The sequence below is a fragment of the Cyprinodon variegatus genome, unplaced genomic scaffold, assembly GCF_000732505.1.
Source record: "Cyprinodon variegatus isolate N-32 unplaced genomic scaffold, C_variegatus-1.0 Scaffold48, whole genome shotgun sequence".
Classification (NCBI taxonomy): domain Eukaryota; kingdom Metazoa; phylum Chordata; class Actinopteri; order Cyprinodontiformes; family Cyprinodontidae; genus Cyprinodon; species Cyprinodon variegatus.
Genome location: NW_015150501.1, coordinates 479,375 through 500,383, shown reverse-complemented (window position 1 = coordinate 500,383; position 21,009 = coordinate 479,375). Strand labels below are relative to the sequence as shown.

Below are 21,009 nucleotides of genomic sequence, written 5' to 3'. Positions count from 1 at the left end.
TATATTAGAAAATCTTAGATTAGGTGGTGTGCAAAAAATATTCAACCCTCTTTTTTAACATTAAACATTACAGCCACATATGCAGTGTGTTACAGAGGACATTTGATGCGAAGTAGCGTGTGATTTTAAAGTAAACAGAAACAGAGTCCACCTTTGTTGGATTTAGTCTTAGTATTAATCCAGTTCTCCTGTAAAGACCTCAGATGTTTATTGAACCAACAGGATCCCATATTTTCCGCACCCTTTATTTAACCTTATCATAAAGATCCCATCAATCTGTGAGCTTTAGCTAATATTATTGACTTGCTGAATTTGCATTAAGGAAATATTATCATATGGTGTTCAAGTTTTCCAGAGATATTTCACAATTGCATACAGTAGTTAAATATCGTAGTGACAATTGTACTTAGGTATAATGTGCAGTTCTATTGTAAACCTACCAATACATGGCCATTCTCATAAACCGACAGGCCTGGTGTGGAGAGTATAATTCTGAAAAAGGAGCCAAGAAGCCCATATTAACGCTGGAGAAGCTGCAGAGATAAGCAGTTCCTGAAAGGCATACTGGCAATCAATAACTATGCATTTCAAAAATCTGTCTTTTATGAGAAAACAGCACACAGAAAAGCTTAATAAATCCTCTTTGCAGTTTATTAGTCAGATGAGACCACAGTTTCACTTGTTGGTCTGCACATAGTTTCTTTGTGATTCACACTAAACACACCATTCCCACTTAAAATACGGTAGTGGCAGTATCATGCTTTGGGAAAGCTGTTGCTTAGAGGGTGGCAGGAAATCTGGTCAGGGTTGAAAGGTATGAAATTATAGATTGAACAAAATCTGGGGTAGGAAAACTCATTGGAGGCCTTGGAAGACTTCAAACAGGGTTGGAGGTTTGCCTTCATGATGCTTGGTCCTTGTTGTGCTATTCTTTCCTCAATGGTGTCTTATAAGGCCTTACAGAACAGCTGAGTAAGTACTCCATTTAATTTACACACAAGGACTTACTTGTTAGATGGTTTCTTAACGTTGCTGTATTTTCTATTATTTTATGAGTGATGTCAGCAGAAAGGCAGACTGAGTACAAATGCATGGGGTACTTTTTAGATGTATTTTTGTGATCTTAGCTGAAAAACTATGATTTTGTTTTAATTTTTTTCTAGAGTTTGAAATTAACAAGAAATTATTAGTAGGATTGTGAGTGAATAATGTATTTGTAAAGTATAAAAACACTTTGAACTCACTGTTATTAAAAGGAAAGACTGTTGTTTTTAAAAAAAAATATTTTTTTTACTAACAAAATGCCCCTGAGACAACATAGCCAGTCACACAGGTTTCAGGTCAAGCATGCTGAACAAAGAGGTGGAAACTATAAAGTGACAAGGAGTGGCTAGACCTGTTTCCATGAACAGAGAGCAGATAAGCAAGAGCAAGAGAGGAGCTCACATATATAGGAGCTAAAGGAAGGTTTTCAGAGAGGAAGAAAGGTTTCAGCTGTGCCTTCAGAAGAACAGACTTCTGATTTCAGTCTTCAGCATCTTAACTTGAAAAGAGAAAGGGAGCGAAGAGAGAAGAAGAAGGAAACAGGAGAGAAGAGGTATTTTACGCAGGTGATGAGGGTGGAGTTAAAGAATACACCAAAGGAGGGAAGGTAGACAAACAGAGAGCAGCAAATTGATCCCTTAGAGCCTAAGAGGAGCTGAGGAGCTGAGCTTAACACTGACAGGATGCATGGAACTTGCCAAACTCTGTGAAGAAAGCAATAATGAACCTGCAATAAGTGGATTCAACTCTATTTTTTTTCTTTGAGGTACAGAAGTTCAACCTAACAACTGAGGTAATTCTGTCTTTTTTGTGTTTCTGAAACCCATCAGCTCCATCAGGTCATTTATAGACAATATAGATTCAGAAAGAGTGTAGAAAATGGAGGTTTTGTTGTTGTACAGTCGGTGGAAAGTTTGTGCTCCTTATGCTTTAACACTGGGTGTGAGATGCGACACAGGCTTCAATGTGATAGAAAAATGTAGATGAACAGGTTCGGGGATCTAGGATGTGACGCTAAAGGATGATCATGAGGGAGAAGAGGTTTCCTTCTTGGACTGAATATATTTAATTTGTATTTTCGCAAAGTTCTTAAAACTGCTGAGAATCCAACATATGGCATACAGATGACAGCATTCCGTCTTTGGTGTTAATTATACAAGTTTCAGTGGTAAATATTTATTAGGCACAGGAAGTATTTAGGCACAAATACAGTTTTATCCAGCAGCGCATGAGACTTTTGGGGATTGTGAAAATTAAATTAAAGAAAAAATTTTAATGATGAAAAAGGAAGAAGAAAACATAGACTGACAGTAGAGTAACAGCATCTGAAGTTCCTGGTCTCAGTTACAAACTGAGGCCTTACTGAGTGCTGACGTATGAGAGTCAAGTTACTGACCTGTCTCCATAAACAATATTACTGTCTGTCAGGGAAACCCTCACCTTTGTAGAATCCTAGCTGTCTATTTAAAGTCCTCCACAATCAACCTGTAGTAAGTGACTAGAAGAAAGGGTTTTCACATTTTATGCCAAGTCTGTCTTTCAGTGCTGTCTGTTTTCTTTTTTAGTGAAATGTTCCTGTTTTATGGTTCTACCAACTTTGGGGATTATTTGTACATTGAGGTTATTTCTGCTTCTCAACATTGCTTTCTTTAATGTCCTTCTATTTGACAGGATGTCAGGATCAGACTCTCGCTGCACAGCAGGAGACACTGTCTGTGGTGAGTCTTATCACAGTCATGAACCTATGACCACTAAATAGACTTAGAGACTTAGAAAGATTTTATTTTGTCATTTTGTACACATAAGTGCATACAAAAATGAAAAATTTGGTTAAAATTGGGGACATAAAAACATATATTTTCACCTTTCTACTAAGGGGATAGAGATATATTTCTCTAATAACTAGAAAAGTATGTTTCAGTAGATCTAGAGCACTAGCAGGTCTGTACGTCAGACCTGTAGAGTGATGCTTCCTTGTGTCTGATCTCCTGCAGAGATCCGTGTTTATGAACAAGAGGTGATCGTGGTTCCCATCCTCCTGTTGTCCAGCTTCTTGGTCACTCTGGTCTTTATTCTCCTGCTGCGCTTCTGCCCAGAGAAGGTTGACCGAATCCGTCCCCGGAAAAATGTGACCACCAGGAGAATATTGCAAGGCATTGATGGTAAGCAGAACAAAAGAAAAATGACAACTATGTGGGGGATAGCATCAAAACTTGTCATGCAATGATGTAGAGTGATAATATCCTTCAAAGTATCTTTATTGTACATTCACCTTACCAAAAAGTAGTACACGCAAGTGTACTTGAAGTGTACCTATTTTAAATGCAAATAAGCAAGTATATTTTCAGTTTACTTACAGTATACCTGTCAGTGATATACTTCATAAGATTTATTTTACCTACAATGCAAGAAAAAAATGTAATCTAAGTCAGTTGTATTTTCCCTTGATTTGAGCAAATATGATGTTTTGCTAATGCAATAAAAATATTTACATTCAAAATAAGAAAAAAAAACAAATTCTATTATCTATTAAATTCTATTATTTTACTTTATTTTACTTTGTATATATGTAATTTTATTATTTAAGGGTATAAGTACTCGTTTCATTTCAGATTATCTTATTTACTTGCTTTAATTAAGGAGAAACACACCAATAAAAAAAAAAATCTTTTATTTATTTATATATTTGACATATTTTAAGTTCATATTTTCAAGTATACTCAACTGTACAAAAATATATATCCCAAGGTTACCCAGTGTACTGGAAGTTTATTAAGAATCAAACCTCCTGGGACTACCGTAAATTGGCCAACTTTAAGTTTAATTTCCAGGTAAACTTTTAGTTAACATGCATGTAATAAAGTTTTACTATATAAAGGTACACTAAATTATACCCAATTTAGATTAAGGCATACAAAGATTATGACTTCAAAGCAAAAGTATATTATTCAGTAAACTAAAGGGTTAATTTCAATAAACATCAAAGAATAATCTTATAAAGAATAAGTAGACATTGATGTTATTTACAAGTAAAATAAGCTTCAATGTGGGCCAATTTAGTCCAAAATTATATTTTAGTTTACTAGAAAATATGAACTTAGGATATATAGCACATATGTTGACTATAAAGTATATATAAACATATTGGATATATGTGTAAAGTATAATTGTGTGAATGTATAGTAATAATACCGTGGAGGACTCTACTGCTCTCCCATATGTAAACCTTTGTTGTCTTTTACTAATTTATATGTTAATTCCTCAAACTGATTGTATCTCTGCTCCCCTCTCTTTTCTAAGCTCCACCTGGTATCAACGTCCTTGAGCACGAAAGCATCGCCTTGGATTTACCCACCTCCTACTCCACCTTTCAGCCCCCCAAAACATACCAATCCCAAAACCTGTCTGTGAACCCACCCTCTCTCCCAACCAACCCCCTACCAGACCCCATCAAGACCAGTTTCACTCCCATCGCCCAGCCAAGGGAGCTGCCCCGCCAGAGGCTGCCAGAGTCCTTTAACCTGGTCACCCCTCTGCAGGGCTCCTTCTCCATGCACGCCGACCCCTCTGTGTCTCTCTACAGGGCGCGCATGGAAAACAGGAATGTGGTTCTCCGTGTCCTCAAAGGTGAGAAACTGAGGGGAATTTTTGTCTACTAAATACAGGTCTGGGATAAACCTTTTATAGACATGACTTTAAGGAATCTTTCCTTTACAGACTCAGCTGATGCCGTGGAGAGACACAACTTCCTGGGCTTTGCATCTTTCCTGGCACAGCTTGGACCACATCCATTCCTGCCAGAGCTGCTGGGGGTGGTCTCAATCCGAGCCCCCCTGGTCACAGTGGTGGAGGAGCTTGAAAACAGGGACCTGCTCAGCTACTTGTGGCGATGCAGACAGGTAGGGTGTTATTAAGTTTTCTTACAAAGCATTTCCCAGATATTAAGCTCTAATGGTGTGAAAATGCATTTAACCCTCTTAAGATTATTTTTCAGTTTTTATTTCTTTTTTGTTGTTGTTTTTGTGTGTGTTAGGGGAAAATAATGATTTCTGTCACATTTTTTTAAAATTGTCCAAATTCCAAAAAACTGTGTCTAAGAAGTTTACTTTCCATATCACTACAATCTTAAAGTTTTAGACTTGTTATTCCGTATCTTATGATACTTAAACTTTATTTGTGTCTACATCAAAACGGTTCCCCTGCGATAACCAACCAACCATCGCACCTCATGGGAAAATATTTATGGAATAATGGTTGTTTAAATTTTAAGAAGAAATTTTAAAACTAAGTATAAAAGCAACAATTTAATTTAAATAAGAACATATATTGAAAACAGCTTTAAAGAAAAAATTCTCATGCTGCTATTTGTAGCTCAAACTTTTCTCTTTATACTGGCTTATTATTTGATGTTTCAAATATTCTTCTCAGTAAATAAGGACATTCTTTCTAATAATCTATTGAATGACCTTTTCTTAAATGAAAGGTCCTCTCACCACAATAATAAATGTATTTTCCATTGAAAATTTTGACCTGTGACCTTTTGAATAATGTTCTGAAAATTCCAGTACAATAATCCATTTCCCTGTGCTGGCTCAGATATGATAGGTTTGACATTATTCACCCATACTAATGTTTCAGATAATTAGTTCATGGCAAACATAACCAAATAATCCTTTTTCAAATGATACTTTCAGTTATCAAAGGGGGGAAAAATGATAATCCGAATGTAAACCTATTAATTGGTTTTGCCATCCTGTTTGGCAACAAATGTCTTCAAGCATGGACGATAAATATCATGAGTGTTTCAGGTGACAGTGGTGGAATGTATTATTTTTTATTCAGCTATTCATTGGGGACTTGCTTTATCTCACCGTCCTCCTGTATAACCTGCATCTAACAGAGTTTAAGATTACAAAATGGAATATGGACATTGTCCTCCAGAATTTTCTGACAGAGAGCAGAACTCACAGCACTAAAAATATTGGCAAGTCATCCTGAACCAAGGTAGCCTCTCTGGTCTGCAGAGCTTTGGGAATTGTTTTGGTTTTCTAACCTCCTGGATGACTTGTTGATGCTCTCTTGGAGTAATTATGTAAAGTATCAACATGTTTTATCAATTTCAGGATCTTGGCTCCCCCTATAGTTTGTTGGAGTCCTAAAGCCTAAGAAATGGGTTTGTAACCCCATGGGTGTTTTCACAGTTAAGGTTGTTTAAAAACTAAACTGATTTAATTTTCCTCCCTGCTTAGTGTGATTTGTTTGTGAAGATGTGAGCACAGCAAATGAAGTCTCACATCGACCAGACCAAGATGATTTGGAGGAAGTGATCTTGGTGTGGTTCTAAACATGTTCAATAGTTATTTGTACTTGGTGTGGAAGTAATCCGACCTTGACCCGACTCCACCACCATGCGCTGAGTAAACTTGAGCCAAAGGCCTTTCCCCACCCATGCTTTTGTGTCATTATCAAATAAGTAAAATAGCTAATAAACAATAGTGGTGTAACTTTTTCATATAGGATAAAGTCCAATACAGCTTTATAGACATCATTCAGTATACATTTCAGATAGTTCTGCAAGTAAAACTACAGATATTCTTCAACCTGCCCTTATTTTCCTAGTGCATGAGAACACAGCCCTTTAACCGGTTATCTTGGTGTGCACAAATAAAACCAGAAAACAGACTGAACCTCTTTATATTGTTTGTAGTGAAGGATTTTGCTTTTATCCGTTTGAAAATTTGCTGTAGCAACCAAATACATTACCAATGTACAAATCTGTTAACTGATATTGAATTGAAGTTAATAAACTAGCAATGTCTGTTGCCAGACTGGTTCTGTTTAAAGGTATAGCGAAGGATGTTCTTCTTCTGGGTGGATCATCAAAATAAGTGGTCCTCCTAATTGTCAATCATTCCGGCGATATGTTTATGTAAGGCCGTCCTACGTCCTCGTTCCTATTTTCACGTACCGGTGGTGAGTTTGAAATAGTGGAATAGTTGCAAATCTTCTTTTGGAAAGTAAGCTTGTTTGAATGATACAAACAGCAACTTTTAAACAGAGCGTGCACGAGCAGAAATGGACTTGTGCATGCTCTCGTTTAATAGGCGTTCCCTATCGGGAGCGATACAGGGTTGTGCATGTGCATTTCTTTTTTAAGTTGAGAGGGTAGCGAAAATCCTCCACTATACCTTTAAGGGACTTTTTATTATAAAGATCTGGCAGTAATCTAATGTGTTTTGCATAATAAGGGGAGTTATAATTAGCTCAAAAAGTGTGGTTGAAGATATTCAATGCATGGTCTCCTAAAGATATTTATTTTCTAACCGTGTTGTATAAAATCGGCTAGACAGGATGAAAAGCAGTGTTTCTGTTTAAACCTGAAAGCTCAGAATTACTCTGTTATCTCCTTTGTCTTCCAGGACAACGTGGATCCTCCGTGTGAAATGACTGAGAGGAGAATATTTACTATGGCCAACCAGGTCGCTTCTGCTCTGGTTTGTACAACAATCTTAATACATTTTTTTCAAGCACATGTTTAACTTAAATCAGATATATTTTATGTACACAATTTTATGATAATCCTTTTTTATAGCCATCATACCTAAGAAACAAAAAAAATGTTTGAGATATTATTATATTTTATTATTGTCTTATATGCTCTCCATATAAACTAAACTTATTAGATTATTTGTTTCTCTTTTAATGGGGTTGGCTCGTTTAATCCTGAAATTCTTGTTTTGCTGCATTGTTAGGAGTTCCTCCACAGCAAAGACCTCCTCCATGGAAACATCCGGGCCAGCAGCGTTCTGGTCTCTAAGCAGCTCACAGCCAAGCTCTGGGGCCTTCATGGAGTTTACACACGGAAGAACAAGAAAGCCACTCAGAGGGATGATCCCAGCATGAAGAAGTGGCAGGCGCCCGAGCTGCTGGTCAGGAAGCCAGCAACTAAGAGCAGTGACATGTCAGTTTGGTTTTGTCTTCAAACAATGAACTTGATGTAATACAAATCTAGTCTAATTTCAGAGATGTTCATGTTCAATGAGTCAACAGTGTGAGTTTATAGAATTCCCATTACTATAAAATCTTTATCAATCTAATGAGCAAAAAGAAGACTCAGTTTAAATTTATTTTGTTTGAAAATTGCAAGTTGTTTTTTTTTAGAGGATCACATGTCTTTAAAGCTAACCACAATCCTTCTTGGCTCTGTTTGCTCATATAGTTGGTCGTTTGGGATCTTGCTGTTTGAAATGGCATCACTAGGTGAGTCCACAATGATTTCAGAACACTACAACATTAGCACCCTCTTGTGGAGGCTGATGAATAGATATCTTTTCCGAAGTATAAATTACTTTGAAGAAAAATCCAGCAGAAGTACTGGACACCTTATGTTTCCCACAGCAATAAAAATGTGTTTAGCTCTTAGACGGATGATAGAAACAGATCTCACACAGCTTAGGCTTTACTGCTGAGCCAAACCCATCAAAATTCAGTAACTTATTTTAATTCTGAAACCAGATAAGAAGCAGCTCTTGGAAAGGTCTGTAAAAACATGCCAAATTATTCTCTTATCAGCAGTCAGGGGTCACCAGCCTCTTACTGACTGCACATGCATGAAATCAATAGAAAACCTGCTTAATAGAAATGTCTCGCCACATTCTGGGTAACCTTGGAAATATATAATTTGAAAATAAATAAATGCAATTTGTTTAGGAATATGATGAGAATAGTGGATGATATTGCAACACTTAAAATAAACTATATATTCTCTATTTTAATGTGTAACATTAATGCTAACTCCCTTAGCTATATTTACTTTTTGTTGAAAGCCACAGAACCGATATGTTGTCCTACTCTCAGACTGTTCTCTCCTTTTATGTTTTCATGCAGAGCAGTTTAATTATGTGCTAGGGCAACGCTGACCTGTTTACTTTCCACTTTGGTATGACTTGTTGATGATGCAGTTTGTAATGTGGTTTAAAGCAGTTCCAAACAAACAGAAAAACTAAGAAAACGTTGCTCTTGTGTTTTCTAAGCTTAACACTTTTTACTTTGATTGTTGAGAACCAGAATTCATATTAAGGCTACATCTGGTCTCTTTACTCGTTTTTTTTTTTTTTTTTTTTTATAAATATGTATTTCTGTCTTCCAGGGGAAGCTCCATTTGCAGAAATCTCAATTAATGAGCTTCTGCAGTTTCATCAGAGAGGAAAAAACCTGAAAAAACCCTCAACCTGTTCCAATTCACTGTAAGTGTCCTCAACATGCTACAGATTAATAAATAGCCCCCCTTTAAGTTGTTAATTTTGTGCAAAATTTCACCAAAACCTCTGCTTCTTTTCTCAGGTATGCACTCATTAAAAGTTGCTGCCAGTGGAAAGATCAGGATCGGCCCTCGCTGGCGGAGGTGAGCCGAAAGCTTGTTTCAGGAGAAAAGAGCGCTTCGGATAAAGCCCTCAAAGCCTCTGGGACGGTTAACCTGGAACAGTACCTGCAGGAAGCTGGATATGGAGAGACTAACAGCTACACTGTTTTCTGATCGCCTCCAGTGTGAAATGCCAAAAGAAGAAAAACAGATGTATTTGCACTACTATCTCCAAGCTTAATGGAGCACTTTTATAAGAAACTCTAAGTTACAACTGAAGTGTTACAAACTCTGAACACGTTCAGCTTGACAAAATGAATTAAGTTATCCTTTGGATTCCTTCTGGAAAAACTCTGGAATTCCATTGTACGTTTAAGAGGGATTTTTATAATTGTTGGTAAAATGATTCTGTTTCTTTCTCAGTTATTTAACTTTTTAAGGGTCACATTGGAAACAAAGGGGGGATTTTGTTGAACAAGAAAGAGATATTGTGAGCCTGAGTTTGGTGCATCTTTCTAATAACCTGAACCTGTCCATGATGAGATCAGAAACGGTTTGTGATTCTTTTTTTTTTAATGGGCCAACATGATTTAACAAGTATAAGGGTAAAAAAAGCAAAGGATCTCTCACTGTAACTAATAATATCTTTATTCATGTTTACTTAAGCAGAATTGGTCATCTGGAGCAGAAACTGAACTCAGACAGTTTACATACTCAAATGTGAATGAAAATATGAGAGGCTGAAATTAACCTGTGAGCAATAAATCACATACCCAGCTTCAGTATTCTGTAATGTTTATTGATATGTACTGCATACATTTACAGAGAGTACTTCTATTTAGCCCTTAAGAGAGCCGAGCATAAGAGGTACCTTTTTTTTGGGTAATTTATTAAAGCTTCTACAACTATATTGTTTCCATGAAAAAATAACTTTGATTGTACTATAAAAATGAGAAAATAGAAAACTAAAACTCTTCATAACTATTCTAAAGAAACTACTAAAAACAACAGGCTTGTTGAGTGTCATCGAGGTGTGATTGAAGCCTGAGTTTGACATCTATGACAAAAACATAAGAACAAAACAACATATAGAAATGTAACTATGAGAACCTGAAACCGGAAGCACCCTTTAGAAATACTGTTCCACTGGTTTTCTGTGACCAGAAGGTGACATTATTAAGCAGGAAGACCTTGTGAGTTTTGCAGTTTTGGAAAAGTCTATAAACAGTATATCTATTTTCTGAAAAAGACAAACACTAACGACAGGAATATTTGGGTTTGTGATACACATACCAGTATGTATACATCTGCACATTCAGAGTCCAGAAAGAATACTGTCTACATCCATGTAACATTTAGAGCCTTGGAGAAAAGTCATCACATTTTCTCACATCTTGTCCAATTTTTTTCTATTAAGATTTTAGCTGAGAGACAGAGCAAGATGTCTGGAGGAAAAGGAAGCTGCGATGTGATAAAATATGGAAAACGTGGGAAAAGTTCTGCAAGGGTTTTAGGAAGTACTGAGATCAAAATGTCATTGGCTCAGCCAATCATTGCTACTTTTTCACAAAATCAGTCACATCCCTTTATGTTACTCAATGGTTGTTAAGAACCCTCCTACCCTGAAGCTGGAACAGCAAATAGCAGAAGCTGGATTTAAAGGGTCATGTGATCAAAAAGCACTTTCATATTAATAGGGGACATTTGTTTGTGTAAAAACAAAAACAAAAATACACCCAGACAATCTCCAAGAAGCTCAAGTCCAAGTGTTAATTCCTATGAGACATGAGATAGTAGAGCACATTCATCACTCGCGCAAACTGTTGATAGAGGCACATATCTTTAGAGCCGGACCCAGCTTAATGTTCATAGTAGAGATTAGATGATCCTCCCGCAGCAGCATGAGTGCCTGCCCGTCTATTTCCTGGGACAGAAACTGGGCAGCCAGATCCTCGCAGCCTAAACCGCACAGGAAGCAAAGGAGACGTATCAGAACAGACGACCTGAACGTGTTTAAATAATCAAAGCCAAAATAGTTTTCTGCCAGCCTACCTTGAAGAGAGGAGATGAACTTGCAGACTTCTTCCACGCTCCACTGAGCCGGAGTGGCAGAGAGGAAGTTAGCACCTTCGATAGGAAGGCTTCCAGGTGGGGAACTGTCTGAGGGGGGAGCGCTGTGCTGAGCTCTGAGGCAGGAGCGCGAGGAGCTTCTCGACAGCGAGGAGGACTCATCCCTGTCTTCCTCCCCCTCGCTGGACATATCGTCTGAGCGACTGGACTCTGAATGACACTGCAAAGGAGACATCAGAGGGTCAAAAAGCAACTTAACACTGAAATAGAATTTGCCTCGATATGTGAAATGTTCAGAGGTTTTTTAAGTTTAAAATGTTAAGACTTTTCTGTCAGTGATCCAACAGAAAATGAACCGAAGCCAGAGAAAACAATGAGGTTTTAGCAGCACATCAGGGAATCATAGTAATCCTAGAGTCCAGGTCACCTTTAAGCCATTATTTTACACAGAACATGAATAATATGAACTACCGAAAAAGGTAGGTTTTAAAGGTAGTCTTTAACTCAGTGAAGGATTCAAGTTGATGATCCAGTTCCAGAGACAAAACTACAGCTGCTCTAAGTTAAACATCCATTTTCAAACTGAAGCTTGGCTAAAGGCTGTTTTATCTTATTGTAATGAAACTGTCAAAAGTACGATTTAATTCAAATGTAATCATGATTCCAGGAATCATCTCCATATTGTTCACTGATTTCCTGGGGTTCCTGCAGTATTCTTCTTAGATTCTTGTAAATTGTCCTAAAAACGTTATAATATTTGTGTAAATAAGAAGCAACACCTCACAATTTATCTTTATCTATCTTACCTGTGTCATAACTGAATTTTTTTGGGGGGATCATAAATGAAACCCAGTCATTTTCAAACTTCACACAAATCCAAAAATCTTGTATTTCTTAGTAATTCGTATCATTCCTGACCTGTGTGGAATTGCAGCACTAACACAATGTGCATATTTTTAGTCAGCAATAAGAGCTAAATACTGAAGAGGACCAAACAGACAACAAAGACCTCTTTCTTCAAAACAACGGATCTCACCTTGACAGAAAGATGCTTGCTCGATACTTTACTGTAGGTGCTATTGGAGCTTCCTCTTCGAGAAGGACCTCTGCGTTTAGCAGAGCTCTCTGTGGTGTTAGAAGGTAGTGACGCCGCCCCACCATTTCTCCCTCTGCTGGACTTGTAGTGCTGGCTGCAGCTTACATTGTACCTAAAAGTCGAGAGGGTCAGTCGTTAACTGGTTCCTTTGACCGCTCTGAGCTAAGACACATTTAGATCACATCATGTAACAGCAAATGAATAAAACCCAGACCAAAAGCACTAGCTTTAATCTAATAGTTTTTACTTCCGATTATGCATGTTTTTGCTAGTGTGTAACATCCCATAAAATTACTCTGGATTTGTGGCTGGTAAGGTTACAAATTGTGAATTAGTTTTGCAATGCTGTGTAACAATAATGATCCGTCTTCATGAGTGATGAAACTGTACCTTTTAGCGCAAGTGTTTGAACAGAACCTCTTTGATCCTCTGAACTGGCTGGCTGGTGCAAAGCATCCACAGTACTCACATTTCAACACTGTAATAAACAAATAAAACTTTCAGATCACCAAACGACAAAGAGGGAACCTGTGTAAACAAATGCATCTTTACTTACATGGAGGGCCATGCTCTGTGCGGCCAACCAGAGCAAAATCTCTGTCTTTGAGGAGTCCAGCAACCTGCCAAAGCAAAGAAAAGTTAACAAGAAAGCTATTTCCAGGGGTTCAAATATTTTAGACTCAACCTTTCAGAGTTTTTAGTTCTGTATATTCATCTTCAAACACAAAGAACCGAGTTTTACAAGGATCGTCTGACACCAAGATTGGAAAAGAGAGCATGGTACAAAAAAGGAAAGATGTAAAACAAGATGGGTGAAGGAAAAGGGGTAAGAATAAAAGGAAAGAAGATAGTACATGAGGAGGGAATTAAAGTAAAAAGGATGCAAGGAAGGAATGAAATGCATAACAATCCAATTAAATTGAAGCAGAGGAAAGATGATCTACATCATATTTGACATCTGTCAAATATGCCTTTATTTTAAAATGATCAATGTAGGCTATAGAGAAGAAGTGATTTATGTTTGTTTTTTTATTAATTAGGAAGAATTTCATTTTTTGTTTCAAATGCTATAAGGGCAGGAAAATAAAAATGGTAAAACCATATTTGAGTTGAAACCCATACCTTTCATCCTGATTAATATTATCAGATGTTTTTTTTCAGTTTAGTGGTGGGATGAACTTACAGGGAATGGCTCGGCTCCCTCTTGAATAACAAAGCCCTCAATGAGATGAGTGAGAACTTGAGGTTTGACCACGGCTTGAGGAAGCTTGTCTCCATGGCCGACTCTGGACAAGGGCAGAGGTAAGGACAGGGTGGGGGGAGAGGAGAACGAGGCATCTACAGAAGGAGCTGAAAATAAAAAGTTGAATGAGTGGGTGTAAACTCGCTTGTCAATTATTTTAGGTTATATTTAAAATGCTCAAAGAGAGCTACCTGAGTCCTTTGAGGGGGCAGGAGATAAAGGAGGAGCAGAGTCTTTCAATGGGGCAGAATCTGATGTTTCTGATATCTCATTTGGAGCATCACTCTCAGATTTTCTCTTCAGAGAGCCTGGGGATGGCTTTGTCTAAAAATATGTGGAACAAACAGGGTGGTAGTTAGCACTAGTTAAATACAAAGCTTTAACAGAGCAGTAGGTTCTGATGTTACCATGGCAGCGCTGCTGGGGGATGAGCTAGCAGCCACACCAGAAGGACTCTCCTGAGCTGTTGTGCTCCGCACCTGAGCCAAGGCCACAGCTTGTGAATTTCCTGCCAAGCCCTGCCTGGCTCCCACCAGCTGGACTGGGATGTGTGGAGGGTTAGGACCACCGGCGTTGGCCTGACTGTTGCTTGGTGGGGCTGGGAGAATGGGAGGCGGCAGCCGAGGGGACAGCTGAAGGGGTAGGCGGTGTCCCTGAGCTGTCTTGGGCTGTATTGGGACTGGACCCTTTTCCACGTTAGCGTTTGTCTGTTGGAGGGGCTGCACCACGAGAGTCTGTGGGTTCATGTTAGCCTTTGGTGCCACAGAACCAATCGGGTAGCCCTGGGTTGAGGTAGTAACGTTTGAACTGGGAACCAGGATGACAGGGGGAGCAGAGGGGGACAAGAGGAGCTGAGAGAGAGGGAGGGCTGTGGACGAGGAAGATGAGGATGGAGCTACAGAGGCTGCAGGAGTGACAGTGACGGCCTGGTTGGCAGTCTTCACAGTCAGGGCGCTGGAGGCAGATGGTTGATTAAAGCTGGCTTTGGCAATCTGTTGCTGCGGCTTCACTTGCTGCTGCTGAGCTGTCTGAGGGAAATTCTGTTGCTGCTGCTGGGTGAGAGGAAAACTGCCAGCATCTTTCCTCTCTACATTTTCAGCCTTTCCTGCAGCTGTTTTGGTGTTGGATACACAGTGCAGAGCCAGATTCTGCACCTGGGAAACAGAGAAACCAAAAAAATAAATAAAAAAAATTGTAGTCAAACACAGCTTTTCTATTGCTGTAACACCCCTGAATTATTTTTAACCAGATCACACCTGATCACTGTCAGACTGGGCACTTGTAGTGGTAGAAGCAGCATCATGCTGTTGCTGCTGTTGGGGTTGTGCTTGCGTCTGAGCGACCGTTGCTACAGCGGCTGTCGTCCCGCCAGGCATAAAGATGAGCTGAGGGGCAAGCGGAGCTCTTAGAGACCGATTCACCTGCAAACAGATAAGATGAAATGTTCCGATTGTTTGTCTTTCAACTACAAGATTAAGCACTTTGAATGCTTTGGTTTACTCTACTCTAGTTGTCTGAACACTAACTGTTCCAACAGTTTCAAAAGCAGTTACATTTTTTACCAATCTGTTCCTTATTTTATATATACATAACACTATCCCTCACCCTCCATTTTACTATGCACTGCTGGTCGGCCTGTCGCAAAAGGCAACAGTTTAGAATCCTATTCAAGAGCAATTTTATTTTTGTTATTTTTGTCTAAATAACAAAAAAAACTGCAAAACTATTCTATTTGAATAAATATGGGTAAGAAACATACAAACTCCATGTCTAAACTATACCCACAACATGCATCACAATCCAACTGACTAAAAGTAAAAAATATATAAATGAGGAATAATCTAATCTGTTATAGGTAAACATATAGTTAAACGCATTAGGGAAAAATGCAATTACATAATCTATTTAGGAAAATAAAAACTGAAACTATATTTTTTAGAAAATGTTTTAAATCCTGAGTTTGTGTGGGAGGTGGATCGATACCAGCTCAAAATAGTTGGGCTTGCCTCCACACACAGCCAGGCCTTTGAAAACCAAAACACTGAGAGAGGCTGGACTCTTTTCTACTCTGGAGTGGTCCGCGGGGAGAAACGAAGGCGGGGGGTGGAACTGTTTGTCTCCCCTCAGCTCAGCCGACTCGTGTTGGAGTTTACTCTGGTGGATAAGAGGGTCGCATCCCTTCATCTTCACCTAAAATCCAAAGGCAGTGCAGAATACAAGGCCTTCTTAGCTTCTCTAGGAGAGTGTTGGATAACGCCTCTCCCAGGGATTCCATCATTCTACTGGGAGACTTCAAGGCCCACATGGGAAACGTCAGTAACACCCGGAAAAGCGTGATCATAAGGAATGGACCCCCAGCCCTGAACCTGAGTGGTTGTGGATTGTTCATAATGAACACCATGTTCAAGCATAAGGATGTCCACTGATGCACTAGGCACCTGGACACAAAAGGCCGAAGGTCGATGATTGACTTTGTAGTCATATCTTATCTCCTTCAGACCTCCTTAATACCGCATGGAGGTCTGGGAGAGTGCACCTGGACTGGCAGACTGTGGTAGTGGTTCTCATGCATAAGAGAGAGGAAACAGAGGGTGTGTTCGGATATAGGGGATTATACTCCCCAGCCTCCCGAAGAAGGCCTTTATCAGGCTGCTGGAGAGGAGAGTCTGGCTGACGCTCCTCCAGCTTCAGGAGGAGCAGTGTGCTTTTAGTCCTGGCTGTGGAACAGCGGACCAGCTGCTCGAGGGTTCAAGGGAGTTTTACCAACCAGTCCACATGTGTTTTGTGGGCCTGGAGAAGGCACTCCACTGGGTCCCTCGCGTTTCAGGAGTACAGAATCAGGGACCATTTACTAGGGGCCATCCGATCTCTATACAAGTGGAGCAGGAGTTTGGTCTGCATTGCAAGCATTAAGTTGGACCTCTTCCCAGTGCATGTTGGACTGTTCTGCACTCTGTCACCGGTCATGTTCTTAACCTTTATGGACAGGATTTCTAGGCACCAACAAGGGCCGGAGGGGGTTTGGTAGGGGACCAGCAGATCTTGTTCCTACTCTTTGCGAATGATGTGGTTCTATTGACTCTCTTCATGCCAAGACCTAAAGCTGGCGCTGGGGAGGTTTGCAGCCAAGTGTGAACCAGCCAGAATGAGAATAAACTCCTTCAAGTCGGAGTCCATGGTTCTCGACCGGAAAACGTGGCCTGTCCTGTTCAGGTCGGAGGAGAGTCCCTGCCTCCAGTGGAGGAGTTCAAGTATCTTGGGGTATTGTTTACGAGTGAGGTGAAAATGGAGTGGGAGATCGATAGACGGATCAGTGTGGATGCTGCTATAATATGGAAGCTGCACGCGTTTGTTGTGGTAAAGAAGGAGCTGAGCGAAAAGGTAAAGGTAAAGCTCTCGATTTACTCCTCCATCTCCTCTTGTATCTGTGGAGAAAGAAGTCTGGGAGTCTCTGCTGAGGCTCTTGCCCCTGCGACCCGATCGTGGATGAAGCAGGAGACAAAGAGTATATTTCTTAAAAAATTGATAAAAAAAATTTTGTCAACCCAGTTTTTTCTCAACAATTGAGAAAAATGATAAAAACAAAAACATATTACAAAAAAAAAAACAGATATAAATACGAAATAAAAATATAAAAATTATTGCTGATAATATAAGTATTTTAACTCACTCTAAGATACATCTGTCCCTGTCCTGCAGAGTTTCCACCCAAGAGCACCGACTGGTTGAGGGCTGTTGTCGTTGCAGGACCGTGTGGACGAGGATTGCTCATAGTACCACCTGCAGACGTAGTGCTTAAATTGACCTGCAGGAAAGACAGAAATGAAACATTTTTAAAACTGATCTGACCCTCTACTTTATAAGACTTATCAGGGATAATGTGAAACTTCAACAAACAAACTTACGGTGGTGGTAGCCTGTGACACGCTGTTACTAGTAGTATTGGACTGGCGGCTAGCTGCAAGCGTGGCCTTGTAAAAAAGTGAAATAAAGCTGAATGGGTTAAAAAACATAGCAAATAAAAGCAACATTTTATAAAGGAATGGTGAATATGAACATGAATTGCTGTGATATTCAGGATCACCTGTTGCACAGCAAAGTTTTGCAGTTGGGCCGTATTGATCTGCTGCTGTAGCATCAGCTGTTGAAAGTACTGGGCTGCATTGGGCTGTCTCTGCAGAGCTTGTAGAGCCTAAAGAAAACAACATATATATAAACATTTCATCAAGGTGTATGAAAAAGGTTAATATAAATAATAAGAGACACCAGTTTATAAACACAGTCCCTTACCTGCACAGCTTGTCTTTCATACAAAGACATGCGGGCTATCTGGGTTGTACGGGAGTTCCCACTCGTCTGAGGGTTTCCGTTTGTGCTGTTTGCGTTTTGGTCTTCACCTGAATCCATATTTGCAGCTAGAAACCAAATGATTTAATGTTGAAAAACATCAAAGAATGTTTCTACCGCTTCCATTAAAGTTTTCTATCTAAATATACATTAAAATAAAACAATAATGATAAGACATCTTTTTTTAAGGCAAATTTAAACTGACCCAGATGGTTTTCATTTAAAAATGGTAAATGGCATGTACTTATATAGCGCCTTTATTCAAGTTAGGAGACTTGACCAAAGCACTTTACACTACATTCATTCACCCATTCACACACACACTCACACACTGATATATAAAAAGTTTATACATTTCCACACACAAGTGACTGGGTTCAACCTTAATCAAATAAACTTATATTTAGTTAACATTATCCTTTTTCCAAAAGCATGTCCATTCTGTCAAAGATTTTAGATAAAATAGGGGAAAAATCAGACAAAAGCATGTGGATGAAATCACTTCTGTTGCGTAGAGTTTAAAATACTTTTCCTTTATGCTTTTTATGGATTACATAAACCAAATACTAGTTTTTTAATTGGCTATCAGCTTAGGTTAATCCTAGAGTCAGCAGCTTAACAGAACTGTTGCTCATAGCTTTATTAATAATTTAAAAACAGGTCTAGGTTTATTAGAGATTTATTTAAATGTAAGGGGAAAGTGTAGGAACCCTGTTTTGGTAAGTTAAGCTACAGTGCATAGCAACAGCTAGAGAAGGAGCGGCACACAATTAGGTTTATTTAAACATTGAAAACAAACAAACAAAAACAACAACATTCTAATACAAACACAAACTTTATACAGAAACAGTTAAAAAAAGAGTGTAGACAGTGCCTTGAACCATAGGAAGGAGACGCACTATTAAAGACTTAATCGTAACTACTTACAGAGGGTAGAAAGTGCGATGTAAAACAAGAAATTTCTCAATATGTTTCTTTTTTTAGGTTTCCTTGAAACCAGCTGAGCTGTGGTGCTCAGTAATAGGTGGGGGAGGGGCATTGGTGCTGTGCTTTTCAAAGCTTCTCCAGAGCTTTTTATGGGAGGACCATTTAACTCGTAACTGTTGTTTTAGGTATTTTCTGGTGATTTTAAGGCTAAAAACTTTTTGAAGCTTTGCATATCTTTCCAAAAAAGTTTAAAAAAATGAATGGACTTTGTTTCCAAGTTTGAAAACGTTTTGCTTCACATCCAGGAAGATTTTCAATTTCTCATCCCGTCATGGATGGTAAGCGAAATGTCTTTAAACTTGGAAACAAAGTCCAGTGGATTGTTTTTTTTTATTTTATTTTATTTTTTTTACTTTTTTGGAATGACTATAACCTGGATGACTGAGGATCTTTACCAGCACATTGCATATCTTGCAAGCAGTAACTAATAAGTGCTTTACAATGTCCATCTTGACTATCTTTAAAGTAGTACATTTTGGTAATATACTGAAAAATATATTTTAATATTAAGGATAAAGTATAAGAAATACATCCCTAAAAAACAATCATGGTCCCTATTATTTAAAATCCCTGTTTATCTAAGACATGTAAAAAGTAAATAAAAATATAATTCCTTACATAGACAGTCTAGGTAGAGACACGGATTATAAACATAAAAAAAGGTTGACTCAAATAAATCTTTTAATCAGAAAACTGGGTGTTCATGCAAAGCTAATGAACAAAAGTGTAAATATGGGCGTTTTTTACCGCCCAAGCCAGACCTTATTAACCATTAACAACAATCGGCAGGATTCAGTTTTCCTTTGCAAAACTGTTGTACATATAATAAATAGATGTGAGTAAATTAACAAAGTACAACAGTTCCTAAGATCCCGAGAAAACAACAAGCTGCTCATCCAACGGTTGCTATCTAACTCTTGCTACTTAGAGATTACTCATCCACTGAGTTATATACCTTATAAAGTCTTAACTGGGAGAGATTATGTGAAAGTATCCTACTTTTAGGAGTCATGTCTTTAGTTATAAACATTTAAAGGCTTTTGCAACACAAGAAAATACTTAACGTAAAGTAGTAATTACAAGATGCTAACAGGTTAGCATGTTAGCTGCTCTAAATAGAGAGAGGGCAGCCCCCCCTACATTCCACTGATTTGTAAGTTGAAATGTATTCAGGTGCTTACCTCTCGTGAGGCTTGTTTGTCCTTTAAATAGATTATGAACTCACCGCACTGGGGCTATTTTTGTTTTGTGTTTTTTATTATGTTTTACTTGGAACGACAATCCCTTTGAAGATTTTTTTTGCTTGCAGTGAAAGCCCTCCTCCTGCCACTTATTCTAATGCTCTATTTGTACTCTGGAGGGTCGCTAGGTGGCGCTGTGGTACAACGGAGCTGTAAATTGACGGGGGGTGGCTTTTACCAACGTGGAGGTGACGTCTGAAAAATGATAGACTTACAGTTCTTGCAAAAGTTGTTGGCGGGAATACGCTTTGTTTTTAAAGCGCAATCAATTAATTGATTAATGTGTTTTATCTAAAAATGTAGAGCAGAGAAACAGAGGAGAAACAGCTAACAATGACCCAAAGATACGAGGAAATATCGAACTGTAGAGGAAAACGTAAAATTTCTTAACGATTTAAATGCTCCACAATGACCCCTCCTGGTCAAAAACATTATAGCGTTTTTAATATTGCACACTGTGTAAAAGCGCATCTCAAAAATTGTTGAAAAGAATCAGTTATTCAGCCATAAGCTGAAAAATACATTTTTTTTATTAGATTATCAAGCTCCTACTTTATCCCAAAGCGAAATTACTTTCGTTACATTACTCCATATGTAATAAAGTGATAGGACCAGTTTG

At 38.6% G+C, this 21,009-nt stretch overlaps 2 protein-coding genes across 2 annotated transcripts; one reads left to right on the top strand and one right to left on the bottom strand.

Moving 5' to 3' along the window:
- Nucleotides 1-1,359: 1,359 nt before the first annotated feature.
- LOC107082234 (tyrosine-protein kinase STYK1-like) lies at nucleotides 1,360-10,660 on the top strand. The gene is made up of 10 exons (XM_015370800.1): nucleotides 1,360-1,837; nucleotides 2,716-2,762; nucleotides 3,039-3,206; nucleotides 4,345-4,671; nucleotides 4,762-4,943; nucleotides 7,464-7,538; nucleotides 7,797-8,005; nucleotides 8,264-8,304; nucleotides 9,194-9,290; nucleotides 9,388-10,660. The coding sequence occupies exons 2-10, from the start codon at nucleotides 2,717-2,719 to the stop codon at nucleotides 9,578-9,580; spliced, it is 1,338 nt and encodes a 445-aa protein (XP_015226286.1). The 5' UTR covers nucleotides 1,360-1,837; nucleotide 2,716; the 3' UTR covers nucleotides 9,581-10,660.
- A 9-nt stretch (nucleotides 10,661-10,669) lies between these two features.
- On the bottom strand, nucleotides 10,670-20,479 carry phc1 (polyhomeotic homolog 1 (Drosophila)). The gene is made up of 14 exons (XM_015370799.1): nucleotides 20,331-20,479; nucleotides 18,106-18,230; nucleotides 17,900-18,007; nucleotides 17,721-17,786; nucleotides 17,486-17,620; nucleotides 15,072-15,236; nucleotides 14,223-14,969; nucleotides 14,007-14,139; nucleotides 13,756-13,922; nucleotides 13,129-13,192; nucleotides 12,963-13,050; nucleotides 12,513-12,684; nucleotides 11,459-11,696; nucleotides 10,670-11,365 (listed from the first exon to the last, which is right to left on the bottom strand). The coding sequence occupies exons 2-14, from the start codon at nucleotides 18,220-18,222 to the stop codon at nucleotides 11,214-11,216; spliced, it is 2,352 nt and encodes a 783-aa protein (XP_015226285.1). The 5' UTR covers nucleotides 18,223-18,230; nucleotides 20,331-20,479; the 3' UTR covers nucleotides 10,670-11,213.
- Nucleotides 20,480-21,009: the final 530 nt, after the last annotated feature.